Consider the following 23,191-nt stretch of genomic DNA (forward strand, 5'->3'; position numbering starts at 1 on the left):
ATATATGAAGGGGAGGGCGTAATTAAAAAGGTAAGCAAGAAAATATCAAAGTGGATATCAAAAGAGACTCTGAAACTTGCTCTTAATAATAGAGTAGATTAAGGCAAATGGAAGAAATGATGAAGCCAAAGAGCTGAAGAGAAAATTTCAAAAAACAGTTGGAGAATGCAAAGTAAAATATTACAGTGAAATGGACAAAAACCTAGAATTAGAACATAAAAATGGAATAACACTCTCAGTATATCTTAAAATGGAAAAACTCCAGAAAATACTCAAGCCACAAATTTTAATATTTCAAGATTCTATGGACAAAATATTTAATGTTGCAGGAAATATTTAAAAGATGGAAAAATGCAGTCACCTTAGTGAAAAGAATCAGTATAAATTAAAACATATTAAAAAGGAGCATATGATAAAGAACCAGTCGTACTGAAGTAAGAAGTAAAACCAGAACTGAAAACATTAGCAGAAAACAAGGATGAAAGTATTCATGGAACAGCAATGGAAATGTTCCAACAGCTAATGAAGCATTGGAAGTACTCGCTCATCTATTATCAAGAAACCTGGAAGACATCTACTTGGTGTAGCAGCTCTAGGAAAAGCTTAAACAGCATTGACAAGAGTGAAGCCATTTTGAGCTGACAGAAACCATTACGAACTGTAAATGAACAAGTTATGAACTGTCAGTGAACTAGCTGATATTGGGGAGGTAGGCTGTGCAGACTCAGCCCAACGGAATGCACCGAAGGAAATGTGTGTTCAGAAGGCATGAGAGAATGACCAGAGCAGTCATTGTTCAACTAAGAATGGCTAACCAAGTATCCCGCTTCTGTACTCTGCTTGCTTGCACACTTTCACAGGGCAAAAGTATAAAAACCTTTGGAAAATTGGACTGGGGACCGTTCAGTCTCCTCTCAAGAGGGCTGACAGTCCCTGAGCAGGAAATAAAACTTTTTCTTTTGAACTTGCCGGCGGTCTGGGTCGTTTTCTTTCTGGGAATGGACAGTAGGCGACAACATTTGGAGGTCCCACTGAGAGCCTACTGTCACTGCCTGAGCCTGGGTAGAAAGGAGACCCCCTTTATAGGAGTGCTCGCCCCAGAACTAGGGGATTTCCGAAGAGACATGCCTTCACCCTAGTTCATTTGATTTGAACAACCGCCTTTGGTGAGTGACTTGCACGGCGCACCTTTGGGGGTGAATTGTCAGCTGGAGTCGGCATATGATAGTCACCTGAGGTCCCAGGGAGACATCCATGGCTATTCACGGGTGTTGGCATTCTTGTTGTTTGCTTGCTGCTTTTGTGCTGCTTTCACTTTTGAGTCTGTGTTGCTGCTTTAAGTGTTTATTTTACCCTTTTAAAGGTTTCTCAGAGGCAGATGAGAATCCAGAGAGTTCCACAATGGGACAGAAGCCTTTGACATCACTTGATTGTCTGTTGGCTAATTTCTCTGATTTCTCTAGGCGCTCATGAAGAGCATATGGTTTTAACCCTAAAGACCGGAGACCCCACAATTTATTTAATGGTGATTGCGCAGAAGGACTCCCTAATTGGTTCCCTTCCCTTATTACTCAGAGTTCATCGTTATGTTTATGGGGAACCAGGACATCCTGATCAGATCCCCTATATTGATATGGGGATTGACATTGCCACTGATAAGCCAGCATATATTAAAGATTTTCTTCTTCCCAACAGAAAGGGTTCTTGTTTGCAAGACTTCAGGAAATGCAGTGAACAGGAGAAAAAACTAGTCTAAGTTCCTATAACCACCAAAGCCTAACCCACCCCTCTCCTTCCCCAACGGTTTTACTCCATTTTTCAGGAAGGACTCTAGGGTGGGGTAGCTGGCCTCAGACCCTTTGGTGCCAGCATCACCCTGTCAGGTTCCCAGGGGCTGAAGAGAGGGAAATACTAACAACCCCTTTTGGAGTCCCTCTCCCCCCACACTAGGGCTGGCACGTCTCACCAAACCCCTGAGAAGGTTGACTCAGCGGCAGCCGTTCTCCCCTTAAGACAAGTAGCCCCAATATCTGTGTACGACCCTATGACCTTTTTGGCATATGTCCCCTTTTTCTCCAGTGATTTGTATAACTGGAAGCAACAAAATCTCTCCTTTTCTGACAAACCACAAGGTCTGATTTCTTTGTTAGAAGCTGTTTTCAATACTAATCAGCCCACCTGGGATGATTACAAGCAACTTCTCCAAGTGTCATTCACATCAGAGGAACTGGATCGCATCCAGAGAGAGGTCCAGAAGGCAGTCATTGCCCCTGATGGAAAGCCAGCGGGCACTCCCCACTTGAGAAAACTCTTTTAACTACTGTGGGACCGATGTGGGATCCAGGTGGCCTTAACCAGGTATCTTCAGTTTCTTTTGCAGGGCCTCTGCAGACGGGCCAGGAAACCTATGAATTTATCTAAGGTCAGTGAGACTTTGCTGTCTCTAAGAGGAGAATCTCCGGCTGCCTTTTTAGAGCAGCTGATGGAAGCCTACAGGTTTCATACCCCTATTAGACCCAGAGGCCCCCGAGAACAGGATGGCAATAAATATTGCCTTTGTTACTCATTCAGCCCCAGACATTAGAAAGAAATTGCAGAAGTTGGAAGGGGTTGAAGGAAAAAATCTTACTTAATTGGTGTAAGTGGTTCAGCGGGTTTATAACAACAGAAATGACCCCACCGTGAGAGAGACAAAGAAACTAGCGAAAATTCCAGTAACTGCCATGGGGACAGGCTTAGGAAAAGATAATCATGGCCCACTCATGGAGGATGGGCCTCAATCTCGCCTAAAAAAAACTCAAGCGAGAGACAATAATGCTTGAAGAAGCTAAATGAAAGGGTCAGGGCTCTGTTTCATTTGGCCCTCAGGAGCCTACGCTAACACTCCAAGTAGGGTACAAGCCAGTAAATATCTCGGTGGACACAGGGGCCACCTCCTGGGTTTGGAAAAAGCCTACAGGCGCATTGTCAAAAGAAAATACTTTAATTAAAGGGGCCACAGGAAGGACCCAAGCAAACCCATGGACAACGGCCAGAATAACAAATTTCGCACAAGGAACAATTACACGCTCCTTCCTGGTAATGCCTGAGTGCCCCTATCCCCTAATTGGTCAGGACTTATTATGAAAACTGGGGGCCACAATTACTTCTTGCCTACTGAGACCACCATAACCCTTGAACTCGAAAAAGACCAGGTTTTGCTCACTGTTCCGTTGTCAGACGAATATGTGTTTTATCAAGGAGCAGAAGAAACCTCCTCATCAAAGGAACTTCTTGATAAATGGCTAAAAGATATTCCTTTTGTTTGGTAGAGAACAACCTGCCAGGCCCTGTCAAGCATCAGGCGCCTGTGGTAGTACAACTTCTGAGCTTAGCTACACTGGTGAGAGTCAAGCAATACGCTACTCCCTGGAAACAATGCTGGGTATTGCTGTTCACATACGCAGACTAAAAAGGACAGGCATTCTGGTGCCCTGCATGTTTGCATGGCATACCCTCCTGTTACTGTGCAGAAGCCGGGAACTGAGGACTTCCAACCGGTGCAGGATCTCAGAGAAGTAAATGCAAGGGTAAACACTATTCATCCCACGGAACCAAATCCTTATACCCTCCTGAGTACTCTTCTGCCAAACCGGATTTGTGATACTGTTTTGGACTTCAAGGATGCTTTCTTCTCCATGTCCTTGTCCCCTGTAAGTCAACCTAGTAAAAACTACAGGAATACAAGGAGAAACACCCCAAAACAACCTTTCTCTGATATGCAGATGATCTCCTCCTAGCCTCTGAAACCCTGGAGGAATTCAAAAGGGCTACCAAGGACCAGTTAATAGTCCTTTGCAAATTGAGGTACAGGGGATCTGCAAGAAAGGCTCAACTGTGTGTCAATCTAGCTGTATACCTAGGCTGCCAACTGGAGGAGGGAAAAAGAACCTTGTTCCACAGCCACATGGAGGCGATCCTCAAAATCCCAGTACCTGAGACTAAAAGGCAGGTGTGAGAGAGTTCCTAGGAGCTATGGGGTACTGTTGATTATGGATTTGGGGATTTGCAGAAATAGCCAAACCCCTCTACGCAAGTACTTCGTGAAAGGAAAAAGAACTTAAATGGATGAAGGCAGAGCACAAACCTTTGAATCTTTGAAAAAAATGCAATCATATCGGCACTCAATCCTGCCCTTCTGGACATTAAAAAAAAAAGTCTTTCCAATTGTTCTTACATGAGGCTTGAGGCACAGTAAACGGAGTGCTAACTAAGAACTTGGGGTCATGGAAGCGACCTGTGAACTACCTTTCAACGAAACTGGATGTTGTAGCTGCAAGATGGCCGAGTGGCGTGCGAGCTGCGGCTGCCACCGCCATCCTAGTTATAGAAGCTAGAAAGCTTACACTGGGACAGGACATTGCTGTGGGAGGGGGCCCTATGGTTGAGAACCTCCTAACCAGTCCCCCAGACCGGAGGATCTCGAACGCCAGGATTATACCGCCAATCCCCCTGAGCTAGTGGTCGTGACCATGCCATCCCCAGTGTTAACACCACAAGCTGCATACTCAGAGAATGATGTAAAGGTAAGCCAAGAGCTGGGCTGCCAGAAAGACTCAGAGCATTCAGGGTGGCTGCTCCGCCCCGATGGAAGAAGAGTCATAGCAGAAGCTCTGGGGAGAGATCTGATTCAAGGACTACATGAAGGTATGCACTTGGGGTCCTCTATATTGTCTCATTTGTTCCGCAGGTACTTTTACATACCCAGGCTTGGACACTGGGTGGCAGATGTCACCCACCGTTGTTTGCACCGTTGTTCTCAGGGAAACAACCCTAGAAAAGAGAAGGAACAACTCCACCCACAAGCTCGAGGTAGTAGTCGTGGAGAATTCTGGGAGGTGGACTTTACAGAAATCAGATCTGGAAGGTATGGCTACCGGTATTTGCTGGTGTTCGTGGACACCTCTTTGGATGAGTAAAAAACTTCCCAAAGAAGAAGGAACCACTGCCACTGTGTGTAAATTATTAGCAACTAAAATTGCCCCTAGATTTGGCCTTCCCACCACCTTGGGATTCAACAATGGCCCAACATTCATTGTTCAAATTACTAAAGTATTAGCAATGATTTTAAATATTAACTGGAAGCTCCACTGTCCTTACAGCACCCAACGTTCAGGGAAAGTGGGGAGAATGAACAGAACCCTAAACGAATTTTTGGTTAAGTTGCATTTAGACACTGGCGAACACTGGGTGGATCTTTTACCTTTTGCCCTACTTTGAGTCTGATACACTCTCTATGTGAAAAGCATTGCCCCATTTGAATTCATGTTGGGCAGACCTCCCTCAATCCTTCCAAATTTGAAGGAAGTAGAAATAATGGAAATCACTAATCTTTCTCTCACTAAGTCCCTGCAAGCTGTGCAGCAGGTGAGAGAGACAAATCATCTGCTCAGACACCTTCAATTTGGACCCAAATGAGGGAAAGGTGAAGAAGGAGCCCAAAACTTGCAACCTGGAGACTGGATGTGGGTAAAGGAGTACCAACCCGACACCTCAGAGCCAAGGTGGACTGGCCCATACCAAGTGATACTTACAACACCATCTGCTGTTAAAATAGCGGGGAAGGGACTTGGAATTCATCAGTCACAAGTAAATAAAGCCCTTTCCAAGCATATCCCGAAAAGATGGACACTCAGAAAGACGGAAAACCCCTTAAAATAAGACAGAGCTTAATTGTTTTTGTCTGTCTGAGTATCACTGACAGCACCCTCCATTTCCCCTTTCAACTACAAACACATTTGTGGTCTCTTACTAGAACCTCCAGTGGGGAAAATGTAACCTCTTACACTGGATATGACCCCCCTGCTTTCTGCTTTGATTTGTGTGATTTGTTTAGACCTGAGTTGCATGTAAAGGTCATTGTCGGACATAAATATAACTCCTGCACATCAAAGGGATGCTCAAATCTAAATTTTAAAACTACATCTTAAAAGTCAGAGCTTCTATCTGCCCTGCTGATGGACCCTCCAACTGCCAAGGGGAGGGACATTACCATTGTGTAGCCTACATCATCTAAAGGGTGGAAACTTCTGAGAGAAGACCCTGACATAACTTTTGAAAGAATGGAACTAAAGTCTGAGGGGTTTAATCCCACTCTTGTACAGTTTTCAAAGGTAACCCAGTAAGAATTGGATATAAGCGTTATTGGGAGCAGAAGTGGATCACTGGAAAAAAGGGGAATATTCGACTTTATGTAAATGACAGAGATCCAGGGATAGCCATTACTATCAAGAAAAGTAAAATATGGCAACCTCCTGTCCCTACAGGCCCAAACTTAGTGTTAAATCCTGAAGAGCCACAGCAGCGTGTCACTAAGATTCCTTTGCCACACCCTTCAGACTTTCCCGTTCACTGCCAACCCAACTCAAAGGCCCTTCCCATTCAGGAGCCACCTCAAGGTTCTGTGTTTAATACTCTGGATGCTGTCTTCCAATTTATGAACTCAAATCCTAACCTCACAGCTCGTTGTTGGCTTTGTCTGAATCTTTCTCCCCTTTACTATGTAGGCACAGATACAAAGAGCACTATTGGTATAGACTTTGATCAAATTAAAACTGTTAGTATGAAGGATTTCACTAAGCAGCAGTTAGTCTATAGGTGGGATCAGAATTCTAAGCTCACTTTAGATATTTGCAAGGGCAAGGACTGTGTCTTTATTCATCTAATTATCCCATAAACATATCAAGATATTGAGATTTTTGTCTTCAAGCTGTTCCTATTTAACTAAATGCTGATCCTTATTTGTTATCCACTTCAATGGGTACTTGTTTTGCTTGTTCCACAGGACTAACACCTGTCTCTTTTCCCCAGTATTAGCAGTGGACTTGGGTATTTGGTATTTGTGTGCTTGTGCATATTATTCTTCAAGTGTACCTGTATTCTGGTGAAGGAAGTAGGATCACTTTGGAATTTCTGGATGAGTTAAGAGTCCCAATTACTATTAGGAGGGCTTGTGATTGCGGGATCAGTCACAGTAGGGTCAGCTGCTTTAATACAAGGAAACTTAAACTATCGGACCCTTCGCCAGCAAATTGATTTAGACTTGCAAGGATTAAAACATCAGTTTCCCATTTAGAAAGATCCCTAGACTCCCTTGCAGAAGTTGTGTTGCAAACCCGCCGAGGGCTTGACTTGCTCTCTTTGAAACCAGGAGTGCTGTGCACGGCGTTGGGAGAAACTTGTTTTTATGTAAATCATTCAGGAATCATTAAAGATAGTTTAGCCCAGAGTAGAAAAAAATTTGAGGAAAGAGACAAGAAAAGAAGTGAAGGAACCAATTGGTTTGAAAAGCTATTTCATTGGTCACCCTGGCTAATTACCCTAGTAACGGCCCAAGCCAGACCCCTAATCCTTCTCTGGCTAACCCTCACATTTGGACCAATAGTAATCAATAAGCTAGTGACCTTCATTTCACAGCAAGTACAGCCATAAAACTCTTAGTTGTGAGCCCACCACACACCCGGCTAGCGACAGCAGAGTCAATGATTTGAACTTGGCTAAGAACAGAAGGGAATGTAATAGCTCTAGGAAAAGCTTAAACAGCCTTGACAAGAGTGAAGCCATTTTGAGTTGACAGAAGCCATTATGAATCATAAATGAACTAGCTGATATTAGGGAGGTAGATTTTGCTGAACGTACCAAAGGAAATGTATGTTCAGAAGGCTCATGAGAATGACCAAAGCAGTTATTGTTCAACTAAGAATGGCTAACCAAAATATCCCGCTTCTGTACTCTGCTTGCTTGTACACCTACATATTGCAAAAGTATAAAAACCTTTGGAAAATTAGACTGGGGGGCACCCAGTCTCCTCTCAAGAGGGCTGACAGTCCCTGTGCAGGAAATAAAACTTTTCTTTTGAACTTGCTGGCATTTTGGGTTATTTTCTTTCTGGGAACGGATAATAGGCTACAACATTGGCTAACTGGAAGATGTCCATATTTGTACCCATTCCAAAAGAAGGTGACAAAACAATGTGCTCAAATTGTACAAAAATGTGATTCATATCACATGCAAGTAAAATTTTGCTGGAGATCATCCCACAATGGTTGCAGCCATACATCGACAGGGAGCTTCTGGAAGTTTATGTCAGTTTCAGAAGAGGATATGCAACAAGGGGTACAAATGCTGGTTCAGATGTTATGTTGGTTGAAAGCAGAGAATTCCAGAAACATGTTTCCTTGTGTTTTATTGGCTTTGATAAGGCATTCAACTGTGTGGGCCATCACAAACTATAGTTGTGAAAAGAGAATAAGGACATACTGCAGGACTTAAATTCATAAAAATTATGTATCAGCATTGTAAACTATCTCTATACTTATTCGATCTGAATGCTGAGCAAATCATCACAGAAGCTGACTTATAAAGAAGAATATGGCATCAGGATTGGAGAGAGCCTTATTAAAGCCCTGAGGTATGCAGATTGCACAACCTTCTTGCTTAAAACGAAGAGGACTTGAAGCACCTGCTTCTTCAGATCAAGGATCAGTATAGCTTGCCACTCCATAGTTAAAAAGAAAATCCTTACAACTAAACCAGGAGGTAACATTTTGACAAACTGAGAAAGAAATGAAGTTGTCAATGATTTCTTATGGCCTTGATCTACAACTAATTCTCATGGAAGCAGCAGTCAAGAGATCAAAAGACAAAAAGGATTGGGTTCATCTACTACACAAGACCTCATTAAAATGTTGCAAAGCATTTTGGGAACCAGAACTTGGAAGAGAGTACAGGAGCACAAATTCTCAACCTTCATATTTTAATAAGTCTGGGAAGCCAGCGCTCTCATGGAGGGAACCTTCCTGTTGGTGGGTAGAAGATGAATGCCACTCACATTCTTCTAAGTAAAAGTCATTCCCCTCAAAGAGCCCCGTAATATTGCCAATTCGCGTATTACATACTTGAAGTCAGCTGCTTGAAAGCTACCTGCCTGAAGGTTGTCTGCCATTAAAGGCAATCAGACCCTAGTGTGTGTCCCACCTACAGTAGGGCCCCCTCCTTTCTGAAAAGGATCATAGAATGTTCCCCTGAAGAGGAGTTCAAAAACACCTAAGGTCAAGCCAGCTCAGAGACAACCAAGGTTAGGCTGCCATCTTGACCTTCACTCACATAAAAGCCTCTAGTACAACCCCTTCCTATTGTGGGCATATCCCAAGCTTGTCCCACTCCTGTTACATTCATGCCTCTAGTACAGCCCCTTCCCATTACATATGTGCTTATCATGGAATGTGTGCCCCAGATTATATAAGGTCATGACATTACATTATAGTCTCTCTTCTTGCACCTGGTTCCTGAAGAACCCTTGCATGCTTTATCTTGTCTGATGTCTTTTCAATTACCCCTCAATTACACATCTGCCCCATAGTCCCATTTGGTTGTAGGGAGGCTGGCCCTCCACAAAGAAGAGATTTTATATATATATACATTTATTGGGAGGTCATACACCTATCACAATCCGTACATCCATGCATTGTGTCAACCACAATTCTACATATGTTGCCATCTTCATTCTCAAAATATTTGCTTTCTGCTTGAGCCCTTGGTATAAGCTCTTCATTTTTTGCCTCCCTACCTGCTCCCACCTCCCCAATGAACCCTTGATAATCTATACATTATTATTATATTGTCATGTCTTGCACCATCTGACATCTCCCTTCACCCACTTCTCCGCAGTCCATCTCCTAGGGAGGAGATTGTATGTAGATCCTTGTAATCTGTTTCCCCTTTCTCCCTCACCTACCCTCCACCATCTGGGCAATGCCACTCTCACCACTGGGCCTGAGGAGTTCATTTCTCCTGGATTCCTATGTTTCCAGTTCCTATCTGTACCAGTGTACATCATCTGGTCCAGACGGATTTGTAAGGTAGAATTGTTATAATGTTAGTGGGGGAAGGAAGCACTCAAGCATTAGAGGAAAATTGTAACTTTCATTATTGCTACACTGCAACCTGACAAACTAGTCTCCTCCTTGCAACCTGCCTGCAAGGGAATGTCCAATTTCCCAGAGATGGGCTCTGAGAACCCACTCATGCATTCCCCCTCATTCATAATTGTATGTATTTGTTTTTTGGTCTTTGATACCTGATACCTGATTCCTTCAACACCTTGTGATCTCAACGCTGGTGTGCTTCTTCTTTGTGGGATTTGTTGTTTCTCAGGTATCTGGCCACTTGTTTATCTTCCAGCCTATAGGACCCAGATTCTATGTCTTTTGACAGCCGGGCAGCATCAGCTTTCTTTACTGCATTTGTTTATGCATCCACTTTGCTTTTAGAGCTATTACTGGGGTAGACTGGTGTGCTTCTTCCATGTTTGCTTTGTTGTTTCTTAGCTAGATGGCCTCCTGTTTATCTTCAAGCCTTTAAGGCCACAGATGCTACATCTTTTGATAGCTGGGCACCAGCATCTTTCCTTACCACTTTTGTTTATGCACCTGCTTTGTCCTCAGCGATTGAGTCGGGGCAGGTTGGTGTGCTTCTTTCATGTGGGTTTTGTTGTTCCTTAGCTAGATGGCCGATTGTTTATATTCAGGCCTAAGACTTCAGATGCTATACCTTTTGGTAGCCGGACACCATCAGCTTTCTTCACCACATTTGCCTGTGCACCCATTGTCTTCAGCGATCTTGCCAGTAAGGTGAGCATCTCAGACTGCCGAATTGTTAGAACAAAGTGTTCTTGTGTTGAGGGAGTATTTGAACAGGGTCCCACTGTCAATCTGCTTCATTAATACTAAACTTACAAATATATGTACATAGATCTATTCCCCCTCATCATATATAAATATATTTATATCTCTATATGCCTGTATTTAGATCTCTATAACTACCCTTTGCCTCCCAGTTCTTTCCTCTATTTCTTTGTACTTTCCTCTTGTCCCACTATCATGTTCAGCCTTCATTTGGGTTTTAGGAATTCTTTTCAGTTACATTGCCCTTGATCCAGCCCTGTCAGACCACCTACACCCCCCTTGACACTCATTTGTTTTCCTTGGGTTTGTTAACACCCTCTTCCTTTCTCCCACCACCTTTTCTCCCAGGTCTCCTTGGAACTGTCATCCCTTTGTTCTCTCTTCCTGCTTGTTTATCCTGCTTATCCCTTCCAGGTAGACCTGCTATGTAAAATCACAAGACTGAGTACAAGGAAGTAACAATAGAAAGTAATACAATAGCTACAACAATAACAACAAAACCCTAGAAATAATTCAGGGTCTGTTTGTTGTCCTCCATGAGTGCTTTCCAGTGGAGTCTGATGGGGTGCCATACACTGGCCCCACATCTATTCCTGGGGACTTCATTGCACAGAGATGATATTTTGAGAACTATGTTGAACCTGACCAAAGCCTTGGTATTTTTAATGATCTCGTTGGCATGTGAGAGTTGGGTTTTGAATAAGGAAGACCAATGGAACATTGATGCATGTGAATTATGCGCTAAGAGTATTTTAAGTTTCACGCCCTGCCTAAAGATAAAAACAATCCGTCTTGGAGGAAGATTAACAGGAGTTATGCTTATAGATGAGGATTGTGAAACTTTGTCTCAAGGACTTTGGACATGTTTTCAAGAGAGAACAGTCCCTGGAGAAAGGCATCATGCTTAAGAAGGGAGTTTACAGTGAAAGAGAGTAAGTAAAACATTAGACATTGTGATTAACACAGTAGTTCAGAGATGGGCTCAAACATAAAATTGATTGGGAGAAAGGCACATGACTGGACGCTGTTTCATTCTGTTGTACATCGGGAGTCTGTGACTCAGAAATGACTTAAGTTCAACTAACAACACAACTCAAGCACCTATTTGCATCCCTTTTTTATGAACCTAGTAATCAAGCAATTAAATGTAAAACATTTGTGAAAAGATGACATAGAATTTTCTGTCCCTCATAATTTTGTCATTTCATCTAATTGATCAGATAATAAAGATGAATAAAATAATTAGGGATTATACCTTTATTTTAATTTAGGGAGGCCATTAAATTAATATGTAGAATTGAACTATCCCAGAAAACAAAGTTTCAGATGGGGAGAATTATATATTTTTTATTCTTTAAAAAGTCATTGTTCTTTTAACATTTGACAAGATGAAGGGATTGGCTGCCCAGTTTAGGATAGGCCTATACAGTATATAAAAGTCTAATATATAACTTAGAAGCTTAGAGTACTTTATTGTACATAATCATTTTATGCTATAGTCATAATTAGATGGGGTTTGATCTAAAGAAACTAAGGCCTACTATTGAATGAATATTTAATTGTTTTGGTTTTTAAATGTAAAGGCATTGTTCTTCTCGAAGCAAAAAGATGATGCAATCTGATATACATTAAGTAATGGTCCCCACTCTTTGTGGTATTAATGAGCATTGGAAGATGTCCTGAGATGAAATTTCCCTGAGAAAACAGACAAACTGTGGTATCCCAAATATATTCATATAGGGTCTTTCAGTGCTGCCTATAAATATAGAAATAGGCTGGTACCTTGCAAAAACTTTTGGAAGCAAACATAAAGTGTTCTGGTAATATTAAGAGTAATGGATTTGAGTATATCATGTGATTCTATGAAGAATGATGGATTAGGGGACCTTATGTGATACTAAGTGATGGTATTCCAATATACATGCATCGGTAGACATTAAATAAATAGTATTTTTTTTACTTTAGAGTTGGTAAAATACTTCTGAATTTAGCTTTGTACTGATACGTGCTACTGTTAAAGAGCATTTTCACAGAAAATACCTGGGATGTAGATATTTTTTAAGGATAGTAATCAAAACCACATTTTGATAAAACTTGAGGAACAATTTAATACTTAATATGTAAATAATGTAAGATATTTAAACAAATTTATCTTACTGAATATTATACAGAAAACCAAAACATTTTTTAAAATACTTAACACCAAGCTGCTTAAATACTCCTATATGTTAATATTACATACATGCTATCCCAGATGATTGAAATGTTTATACAAAATAATGTTCAAGATTTAAAAAACTGCCTGGAAATAAAGAAACAAAAGTGTCTTTTTCATGTTTAGTAAGTTTAGTTCAAGTACTATCTTAGTTTTATTGTCAAATTAAAGAAATTTACTCTATAATACTTTCCTTCTTTCTATCATCAAACTTTTTTATACGTCAGTGTGCATTTCATGTCTTACTGATATACTACGAAGATTTCCTGAAGCACACAGTTCAGGATTGTCTGCTTAAATACACTTGTCTACAGATATTTTAATTCTCCTATTATCTCTTTCTAGAGAAAACATCCTGATTACGTTCATTGCATTTTTAAAATACAAGACAAAGTATGTATTAAAAAGATGCCATGATAAAATGAATAACTTGAACTATCATATTTATTTTCTCAAAACTACTCACATTCAAATTTGCCAAGTAATTTACATTTATCCTAGTCAAGAAATAAATCCATTTATAAGTTTGAAATGGATGAAGTGACAAAGACATGTTTTTTGATAAGTTCCTGTGTCAGAGTTTCCCTATGTCCAAGAGAATTGAATATATACTGACATTTAACTAAGAAAAGTTTCAGATGTTGCTTGGCTCTTGCTTTCATTATTTTCTCTTCTCACTGTTAATTATCCCCTTTTTAATTGCTCACAATATTTCTTTTCAAAGTTAAATGCACAAGCCAATCACCTGTGGATATCTCTAAAGTACTCAATGAAATTAAGTATGTTTGAGTTCAGTATATGACTGTGCATTGCTAAGAAGCTCAGAGATGATGGGAATTTACTGGTCCATGGATCACACCTTAAGTAGTCTTCTGTTTAGGTAATCAAGTGGAAAATGGTATGGTAAAATTGTATGGTAAAAATGTGGGTGCTATTTTATTTCTTCTATAATCTTGCCATCCCTTTAATTCATAAACCACTAAAACACGCAGAAAATATTAATGCTTCTTCTTTCACATTAGAAGGAGATACATGTCCATAGAAAATAAATTTTACTTGGGGTTTTATTTCTTTTTTCCTCTACATAGAATTATTTTCTGTTGAAGGAATTGACCACTTGGATACTGTATAGGAATTCCATAGCATAGTTAGTTTTACTATGTTAGCTAAATATCCCCTCTTATATTGCCGAGTTCTGAAGTTTAAATTTCATTTTTTCCTTCAGTTTGTCAACCATGTTACTCCCTGTAATATTTGGAAGCATATTGACCCTTATCAGTGACTGCATATCAACTGAAACATGCTTAGTCATCTGATATTTTAAAAAGAGCATGTCTAATACAACTATATTCAAATTTATGTTTAAATTAAGGTCAATACCTAAGAGGACCAACACAAACCCATTGCCATCAAGTCCATTTTGACTCATAGCAACCCCAAATTGTATTTATTCAAGTAGTGAATCTTTACAAAAGGAGATAGCCTTATTTTTGCAACCAAGAAGCTGGTGGATTTGAACCATTTACCTACTAGTTAGCATCTCAGTTCCTAGTCCATAGCATCATTAGTGTGCCCAAGGTAGTTCTCAATAAATATTTATTGAGTAAAAACAGATTTAAGTTACAAAGTGATGAAGTTTTACAGCCCATCTACCAGATGGAAGAATACTGCTTCATTTAAGAGCTTTTAAGATGCTTTTCCTTACCCTCTAATTTTAATATATAAAATATATAAATATTAAATGAAGACTTTATATGGGATTATTCCCAGCTATTTTCCTTTTGGGAAGGTTTTGCATGCAGAAACGTTCTGTGCCTTATCTTCTGTGACATTGTACTGTGGAATCTGGAGCACAATAAGTATAGAATAACTGAGTGGCATTCCACCCCAAAATGAATGTACATCTTATATAGTAACAATTCACAATATATTATCAAAACTTAGAGTTTACAAATGTATTTTCAAAATTCATTATCAGTTGAAATCTAAAAATCTTACAAGGTGCTGGCCCAGAGCAATCTTTTTCGTTCTAGAGTCTTTCTGAAAGCGTTCTTCACATCTTTGTTTCTGAGGGTGTAGATTAGAGGATTTACCAATGGTGTGACCACACAGTAGAATACAGATACCACTTTACCAATAGTGAAGTTGTATTTAGCTGGAGGTCGGACATAGGCAAAGATAATGGTGCCATAATAGATGGTAACCACAGACAGGTGGGAGGCACATGTAGAGAACGCTTTCTTCTGAGCCTCCCGGGAAGAAAGTCTGATTATTGTGAGCACAATGTTCCAATAGGAAGACATAGTAAGAAGGAAGGAACTTAGAATCACCACAGAGCTACACGTGTAGCCCAAGGCCTCCACTAAGAACGTGTCTGAACAGGAGAGCTTGAAAATTGGGTCTGAGTCACAGAAAAAATGGTTGATCTTCTGGGGGCCACAAAAGTTAAGATAAGAAATGAGTATGGTAGGGAGGAGTGGGGCAATGAAGCCCCCAATCCAGGATCCTGCTGAAAACCTCAGACAAACCTGAAGACTCATGAGGAACGAGTAGCGAAGCGGGTTGCATATTGCTACAAACCGGTCATAGGCCATCACCGCCAGCAGAATGCATTCGGTAGCCCCCATGGAGAAGAAGAAGTAGTACTGCGTTATGCAAGCAGCCACCGAGATGGTCACAACCTGTGAGACACAGGTGGCCAACAGTTTGGGCACTGTGGCTGTGGTATACCAGATCTCCAGAAAGGACAAGTTTCCCAAGAAAATGTACATGGGTGTCTGGAGTGTGGTGTCCAACAGAACAATGAAAATGATGAGTGTGTTTCCTGTGAGGGAAAGCAAGTACACGGCGAGAAAGAGCACAAACAATGTGAGCCGGAGTTGGGGAACACCCGAAAATCCAAGGAAGATGAACTCCGTTACTGTTGTGCGGTTTGTCACATCCATATTTCATCTTCTCTAATCTGGAAGGAATAAACAAGCCCAATGGCGTGAGAGATTAGCAGAAAGAAGACTAATCCTCTTTTATTTACAAATCATGAAACATCAACAACAACATAGTTGATGCTGCATCACTTCCTTCTCAATGTCATTGTCGTGTGCTATGGGTTTTCAACAGCGGAGGTTTTGGAAATTGTTAGCCATATTTTTCTTCTGCGGCCTCTACAGGGAGATCCAAACATTTCAATAGTAGCCCAAAACTTGATGTTTCTCCACTCAGTAACTCATCAAAATGTAACACAAATATACTATACCTGAAAGAGTAGAGTTTATTATAATTAATGTGTCCACACTTGTACAGAGTAGATTGTCTCCATAATTTTCTTTAGTCCTCTTGTATTCAAAATATATCTCTCAGATAACTATGTATGAAGAATACAGACAAGGACATTGAGATTCTATTTAGCTTTACCAGTGGTTAGATTGATGTGGCAAAGTTAAAACACAGGCATATTGCTTTAAAATCATAGTCCAAGCTAAGACATGAAATGTGATTAAATAGAAAAACAGCATTATTGCATCATTGAGATATTCTAGTCTGAGGGATTAGACATTCAGGATCAACAGGATGGTGCAGGTTGAAAGCCAGGGGACTAGTTACCTTTGTCTGAGACTTCTCAGACATACACATTACTGAGTTGAAACTAAGGAGGTAGAGCGATTTTAACTTCAAGACTTGATATATTCCATTAATTATATGTTATTTACACATTTAGATGGGTAAGTACTATTTTCAGAAATTGAAACATAGAACATTTAAAACCTATTTGCGAGTTATTTTTGCTTTTACTGTTTTTAATTCTGAAATCTTCAAGTTTTTTGAAGTAAAATATCCAAACCACCCTGATGTTTCATGTTATGTACCACTGTGTACGTTTCAACTCATATGACCCTATACACGTAGAAAGAAACACTGCAGGTCCCGCATCACTCACAACTGCTGTGGTGTTTGAGCCCATTGTTGTAGCCACTGTGTCTGTCAGTCCACCTTCTGGAGGGTCTTCTGTTTCACAGACCCTCCACTTTACGCAGCATAGTCTTCTTTTCCGGGGGCTAGTCTTTCCTTGTACATGTCCAAAGTATGTGAGAGAAAATGCCAACAAGAGCATGCTGGCTGTACTGCTTCCAAGACAGACTTTGCTGTTGCTGTTCTGTCAGCTCATGGTACTTTCAACACCATAATTCAAATGCATCTATTCTTCTTCGTTTTTTTTATCCATTATACAATCTGAATTCTTTCTTATTCATTGAACACATTTTAAATGCACGAAGTTAAAACAAAACTTGTCTTAACAATGTGTTTTCTGTTTTAAAACTATATTTTGTGAGCACCATTTTAACAAATAAGTTTAAAATTCAGAATTCTTGTTATTAAAGAAAGAATGAATTCTAAGTGGATGGAAATGTTTATTTGTCAAAATATTCAGAGTATATATAAAATAAAAACTTTTCTTAACATTCATAATAAAATATCAGTAAATGTATTTTATATTATTATTTTTTAAATTCCTGCAGTAAAAATAAATACATAAAACCTTTATCACAATGGAAAAACATGAATAACTTATTGCTTTAGATGTGTTCATGCTGATAGATTTCTAAATATAAATTTAATGGAGGTTTAAAGTTATAAAATTGGGTTAAGGAAGAAAACAACACAAATACACTCTAGGCATCATAGCATAATATTGATGTTTCTTGTGTACTGGTAAAAAAAGTAGGAAAATTTGTATATAAATATAATGGAATATCTGGATAAAGTAAAATAAATATACTAAACAAGAACATACTAACATGCTAGGTAATATTCACGTGGTCAGAAGAGACCTTGGTTGCATCACAAGATTGACTTTTGTTTATGAATTCTTTTAAAGTTCAAGGAATTATACAATATTACCCTATAAAAGGTTATACATTATGTAGTTAACATCACTTTTCCAACCAATTGGTGAAAAATATTAAACATTATGAATGCCAATCTTCTTAGAATCTGTCATTAGAGAAAACTGTTTCCAATAAAACAGCTTGGAGAGTATTTAACCATCTAGTCTCCAGATTTTACTATCAGGTTTCTTCCTTTCTTCTTTCCTATTTTAAAGTCACAATTGCTGCGTGTAACCACAAGGTTCCAAGGTGATTCGTCTTCTCATCATGAAAGGAACATGCGTAGTAACTTTTCATTAGGACTCAAAAAAAGAGAGCAAAATAAAAAATGTGTGAAGACTGAAATATTTCTGAAGGCTTTGTGACAGTTGCACAATACCACTACCTCTAAGTGTGTCTCCCATCTTTTCTCCTAAGACAGACCGTGTTTTCATAACTCTATCTTCATAGAACTAAATTTAGCTTAAATGTAACCTATATAACCTTAAGATTAAGTTGGAAAAGAAAGTCAGTTTATATTTTTAAAAAGATAAAAGACAGAAAATCCCAACACAAACCTACCACTGAGTTGGTTCTGATCCAGGGGATCCCTATTGGCCAGTGCAGAACGACTCCTTAGAGTTTCAGAGGCTCTGCTGAAGAAAAAGACCTTCCTCTTCTCCCAGTGACCTGTTTGTGATCAGGTTTGTCCTCTGACTTTGCTAGTTAGCAGCCCAGCACTGAACCCCTGAGTCAACAGGGCTCCATAAAATGCATGCATTTACAATAATTTGTATATATTTTGTTAGTTTAACATTAAAATCATAATTATTCTCTCTATTCCAAAGTAAAGATTAGAGGCTTATTATTGTTCATGATCATACAAATATCCAAAAGTACAAAACATTCTTATGTATAATTATTTGCCCTTCCCCTTGATTATTTTTGAACCAAGTGAGCAATAGCACGGACACTATATTTCCAGGAATACTCACAGCCTCTATTCAGTTGTTATGTGTGCCCGAAATAATATGTTATTAGTTAAATTTCGTGTAGATGCTTCACTTCAGGAAGGCTATGGATCGCAGTCTAAACTTCATTCCATCAGTTCATAAGGGAAACAAAATATTTCCGCATTACTACTTGTTGAGATCCTTTAATGGTGATATATTGGCTATCACACTGCATCTGTGCTGGAGACAAACCCCTGTGTGCTTCCCCGCCCCTCCCCCACAACCCCCCCCACCCCCCCCCCCCGTCAGACATCTACGATTCCTGTGGTCAAAGTGCAAGCGATGGCCTGAGATCATGGTTCTGAGTGATGTTTTTATGATTTCATCATCCAGGAGCCCTGAAAAGCTGCCCTCTACCTGGGGACACAATTCTAATTCTCTGGGGACTTTCATTTGGCTAGGGTCAGAGCACTTTCCCCCAGGACTAAAGATAGAACAAAGAGACTAGAGGGAATATTAGCAAGATCTCCACAGAAACTAAAGGAACAGCAGCGTAGGTGCCTTAGGTGTTTTTTTCTTTTAGAAGTTTCTGTTCATTATTTAATTTTAAAATTATATTTTCAAAATAGTATCTTTTAATATGAAGCTATAACAATTGTAACTAATAGAATGTATTCATTATTATAACAAATACAAACGGAATCAGCATAAACATAATTATATTAGCATTGCTACTTAGACATCTAGATTATAAATATGGACACATTTATATTTATATACACCCATACATGCATAATGTAAACCCTGGATTATTACCTCTAAGTCTTGATTCTCCGGTGTATGTATAAGGAACACCACAAGCCTGCAGGCTTTGAGTCAATTATGACTCATATCATAGTGAGCCTATAGGATAGAGTAGAAATGCTCCAGAATATTTCCAATCAATAGATAATCTATGGGTAATCTATATGTAATCATGTTGCCACTTCTTTCTCCCATGGAGTGACTAGTAGGTTCAAACAGCCCACAATTCGCTTAGCAAATAAGCACTCCAAATACTGTCTCCTAAAGATTCCTTCCTGTAGGTACACATTATATCTGATTTTGCCTCTCTTTTCAAATTTGTAAGGAGAAATTAGTGAGCATCACTTCATGTATCTACTCGGCATTCTTGTGAAACTTGTCCTGTTAACTTGTATACATTTTAATTTGGATTTGTTATGTTTATATTATCCTTATGTTTATATTACATGATTAACTTTTTAAAGCTCATTTTCCTCTGGATGCCTTCCACCGTACAAGGTGATGTAATATAATCAATTGGTTGTGGTTATTATATTAGTGTAGGGCAGATTCTAAACCAAATCACTGCTCAGTTACATAAAGAAGAGTATAAGAACAGGGACATGCCACAGACACTGGGGAACAAACAAAATTCTACCATTTGAAATTGAGCAAAACTGAAATACTGTTTGATGTCATTGAACTATGGAATTATATGATATCTGTATTAGCTCCCAATAAAGTGATTTTGAGGGAAAGTTATATTGATTATTACCGATAATTTGAATATAAAATTTGGGAATAGACAAGCATGATTACTAGTTGGAAAATGATGGCCTTGCTATTAGAAAGGATGTCAAGACTCACATGACAGAATTTTGCAAAATCGGTGTTTTATTCATAGTAAATGTCTTTTTCAACAACATTAATAGTGACTACATACTTTTATCACACCAGATTGAATACACAGGAATAAAAAATAACTATATCTGAGGGAAGAGACGAGGGGGAATATCATCATCAAAACAAGGCTAGCTGTGGAACATGGCCGTGGTTGCTCATATGCAAGTTCACTTTAAAGATGAAGAAAATGGAGGGAATTTCCTTGAGAGGTAAAGTGCAGCCATGACTATATCCCCCTAGTTTAGCCATCATGTGAAGAACAGCTATGATTCATTGGGCCATAATGGTCAGAGACAAAATGAGTTATAGGATGACATCAAGCACATCATATATGAAGAAACAAAAGGCCGTTAAAAATATAAGAATGAAAAGAGAAGACTGCAATGGATGGCAAAAGAGACTTTGAAAGTTGTTCGTGAATTTTGAGCATCTAAAGTGACTAAGGTATTTTGATGTAAAAGAGATAAATGGATTTCAAAGAGTTGTTTGAGAAGACAAATAATTAAGTTTGTAAAGACCAAGAATTATATATCCAAAAGGGACGACCATACTTCTATTTCTCAAGCTGAAAAATAATCATGACTAAAGTTGAAATATTGAAGAATCCAATATTGAATAATGAATGATGCAAAAGTGTAAAAAATATAAGGAATACAGAATCACTATAAGAAAATCAATTGGTCAATGTATACTTGTTTCAGCAAGTCCCATATGATCAAGAATTGATGGAATTAAAGAAGAAATTTCAAAGTACACTGAAGGTATTGGGCAAAATTAAGACACCTGAAATTCACAGAATTCCAATATAAATATTTCAATATATAGTTCCACGGCAGAAGGGCCCCTTGAACTATACCAAGAAATATGGAAGAAAGCAAAGGGATTAATATTTGTGCCAACACCTAAAAATGTGATCAAATGGAACATGGAAATTATAGATAAATACCATCAATATCAATAAAATGATACAAAAAATAATGCATAAATAGCTGCAGCTGTTTATACACAGGGGACTACTGGATTTTTAAGTTGAATTCAGAATAGCAAGTCAAAGGAAAGCTATAACTGTGGATAACAGAGATTTCCAGAAAGAGATTTACCATGTTGTTTCAGGGTGCAAAGGCATTTGATATGTTAATCATTACAAATTATGGATAGTATTGTCCAGGATATGAATTCCAAAATACATAACTGTGCTCATATGAGACCTGTACATAGAGCAAGACCCAGTCGTTTTAAAAGTAAACATGTTTTAGATTAAGAAAGGTGTTTGCCATGATCATACTTTTTAGTACACCTATTAATTCTATATATTAAGAAAATGATCTGAGAATCTGAAATCTATGAAGAAATGGCAGCAGGAGTAGAGAAAGTTTCATTAACAGTCTATGATATGCAGATAACACAATCTTATTCCTGAGACCAAAGAGAGCTTAATGCACTCCTGATACAAATAATAGATTACAGCCTCCAGTGTTTACTACATCTCAACATAAAACAGAAATCCCACAACTGGACCAATAAGCTAAGAAAATATTCCAATTGTAAAGGATTGCAGTTTATTAGGATCACTATTTTCAACCTATCTAATGCCATGACCCCTTAATATAGTTCTTATGTTGTAGTGACCCCCCAGCCATAAAATTATTTTCATTGCTACTTCATACCTGTCATTTTGCTACTCTGATGAATCTTGCAAGCCCTGTGAAAGGGACATGAAACCCCAAAAGAGATCACCACCCACAAGTTGAGAACCACTGATTCAGATCCACATAAAATTAAAAATTGAAAGAAAAGACATCCCCAGGAATTGTCCAAATTGAAACATTTCAACAAACTGATGGAGCACTGGAAGAGCTCCGTCTTCCATGCCAAGCTCTTTGGACATATGCAATCTAGCTGGCCAACTGGAAGAGGTGTATATCTGTACCCATTCTGAAAAAAAGTGATCAAACAAAATGGGAAACTTATCGTTCTTCATTTTAATATCCCATACAGGTACATTTTTGCATATGATAATCCAAAAATGGTTTCACAAGTTCGTTGACAGGGATCTGTCAAAAATTCAAGCTGGATTCTAGTGAGGACTTGGAAAGAGGGTATCATAGTTTATGTTAGCTGGATCTTGGCTGAAAGCAGAGAATCCCAAAAGATGCTGAGGAAATACCACATCTGACTTCTGCTGGCCAAATAAGCAGGAAGGAGCAATTCCAACTTCAAACCGGCCCAAGGAACATTGCCAAAAGGCCCAGGTCAGACAGGTCTTCACATCCATTCTTTTGATCCTGCTGTGACAGCAACCTTTCCTCCTAGGGTGCCCTTCTTGCTTGCTCTGTTTGAAAATTCATTCTAATACCACACAGAACTCACAACAGACAATGCTTATGATTATGGGAATTTAGTAAGGAAGCAAACAGATTACCACAAGTCAGGGTTAGAAAACATTAGGGATTCAGTCCTCTTGTATGTTTGCTTGGATCCCTTATAAATATATCAGATATAAATGAGATTAATTCAGTTTCTTTTTTAGGGATGTTAATTGCATAACATGTTAGGTCAAGTATGATTTTAATTAAAGCCACTCACTTTGTGGTATTTTCTATGGCAGTCCTAATAAACTGACACAATAATTTAGTTTTTTTTGTGAAATGTTTTTAGTCTAAATAGAAAGTACACACAAATGAATCATGCAAAAGAAAAACATCTAAAGGCAATAGACAAAACTCAAAATTGAAGCCAGTGATAATTATA

General features: G+C 38.9%; 1 protein-coding gene across 1 annotated transcript; it reads right to left on the reverse strand.

The window, feature by feature from the left end:
* Positions 1 to 14,933: 14,933 nt before the first annotated feature.
* On the reverse strand, positions 14,934 to 15,884 carry LOC142440417 (olfactory receptor 5A2-like). Its single transcript, XM_075542865.1, has one exon. It carries the CDS (start codon positions 15,882 to 15,884, stop codon positions 14,934 to 14,936), a length of 951 nt encoding a protein of 316 aa, XP_075398980.1.
* Between the last annotated feature and the right edge of the window lie 7,307 nt (positions 15,885 to 23,191).

This window comes from Tenrec ecaudatus, chromosome 2 (genome assembly GCF_050624435.1).
Source record: "Tenrec ecaudatus isolate mTenEca1 chromosome 2, mTenEca1.hap1, whole genome shotgun sequence".
Classification (NCBI taxonomy): domain Eukaryota; kingdom Metazoa; phylum Chordata; class Mammalia; order Afrosoricida; family Tenrecidae; genus Tenrec; species Tenrec ecaudatus.

Excerpts from the sequence above, each read along its gene's own strand:
- LOC142440417 (XM_075542865.1), bottom strand. The coding sequence starts at position 15,884 with ATGGATGTGACAAACCGCACAACAGTAACGGAGTTCATCTTCCTTGGA.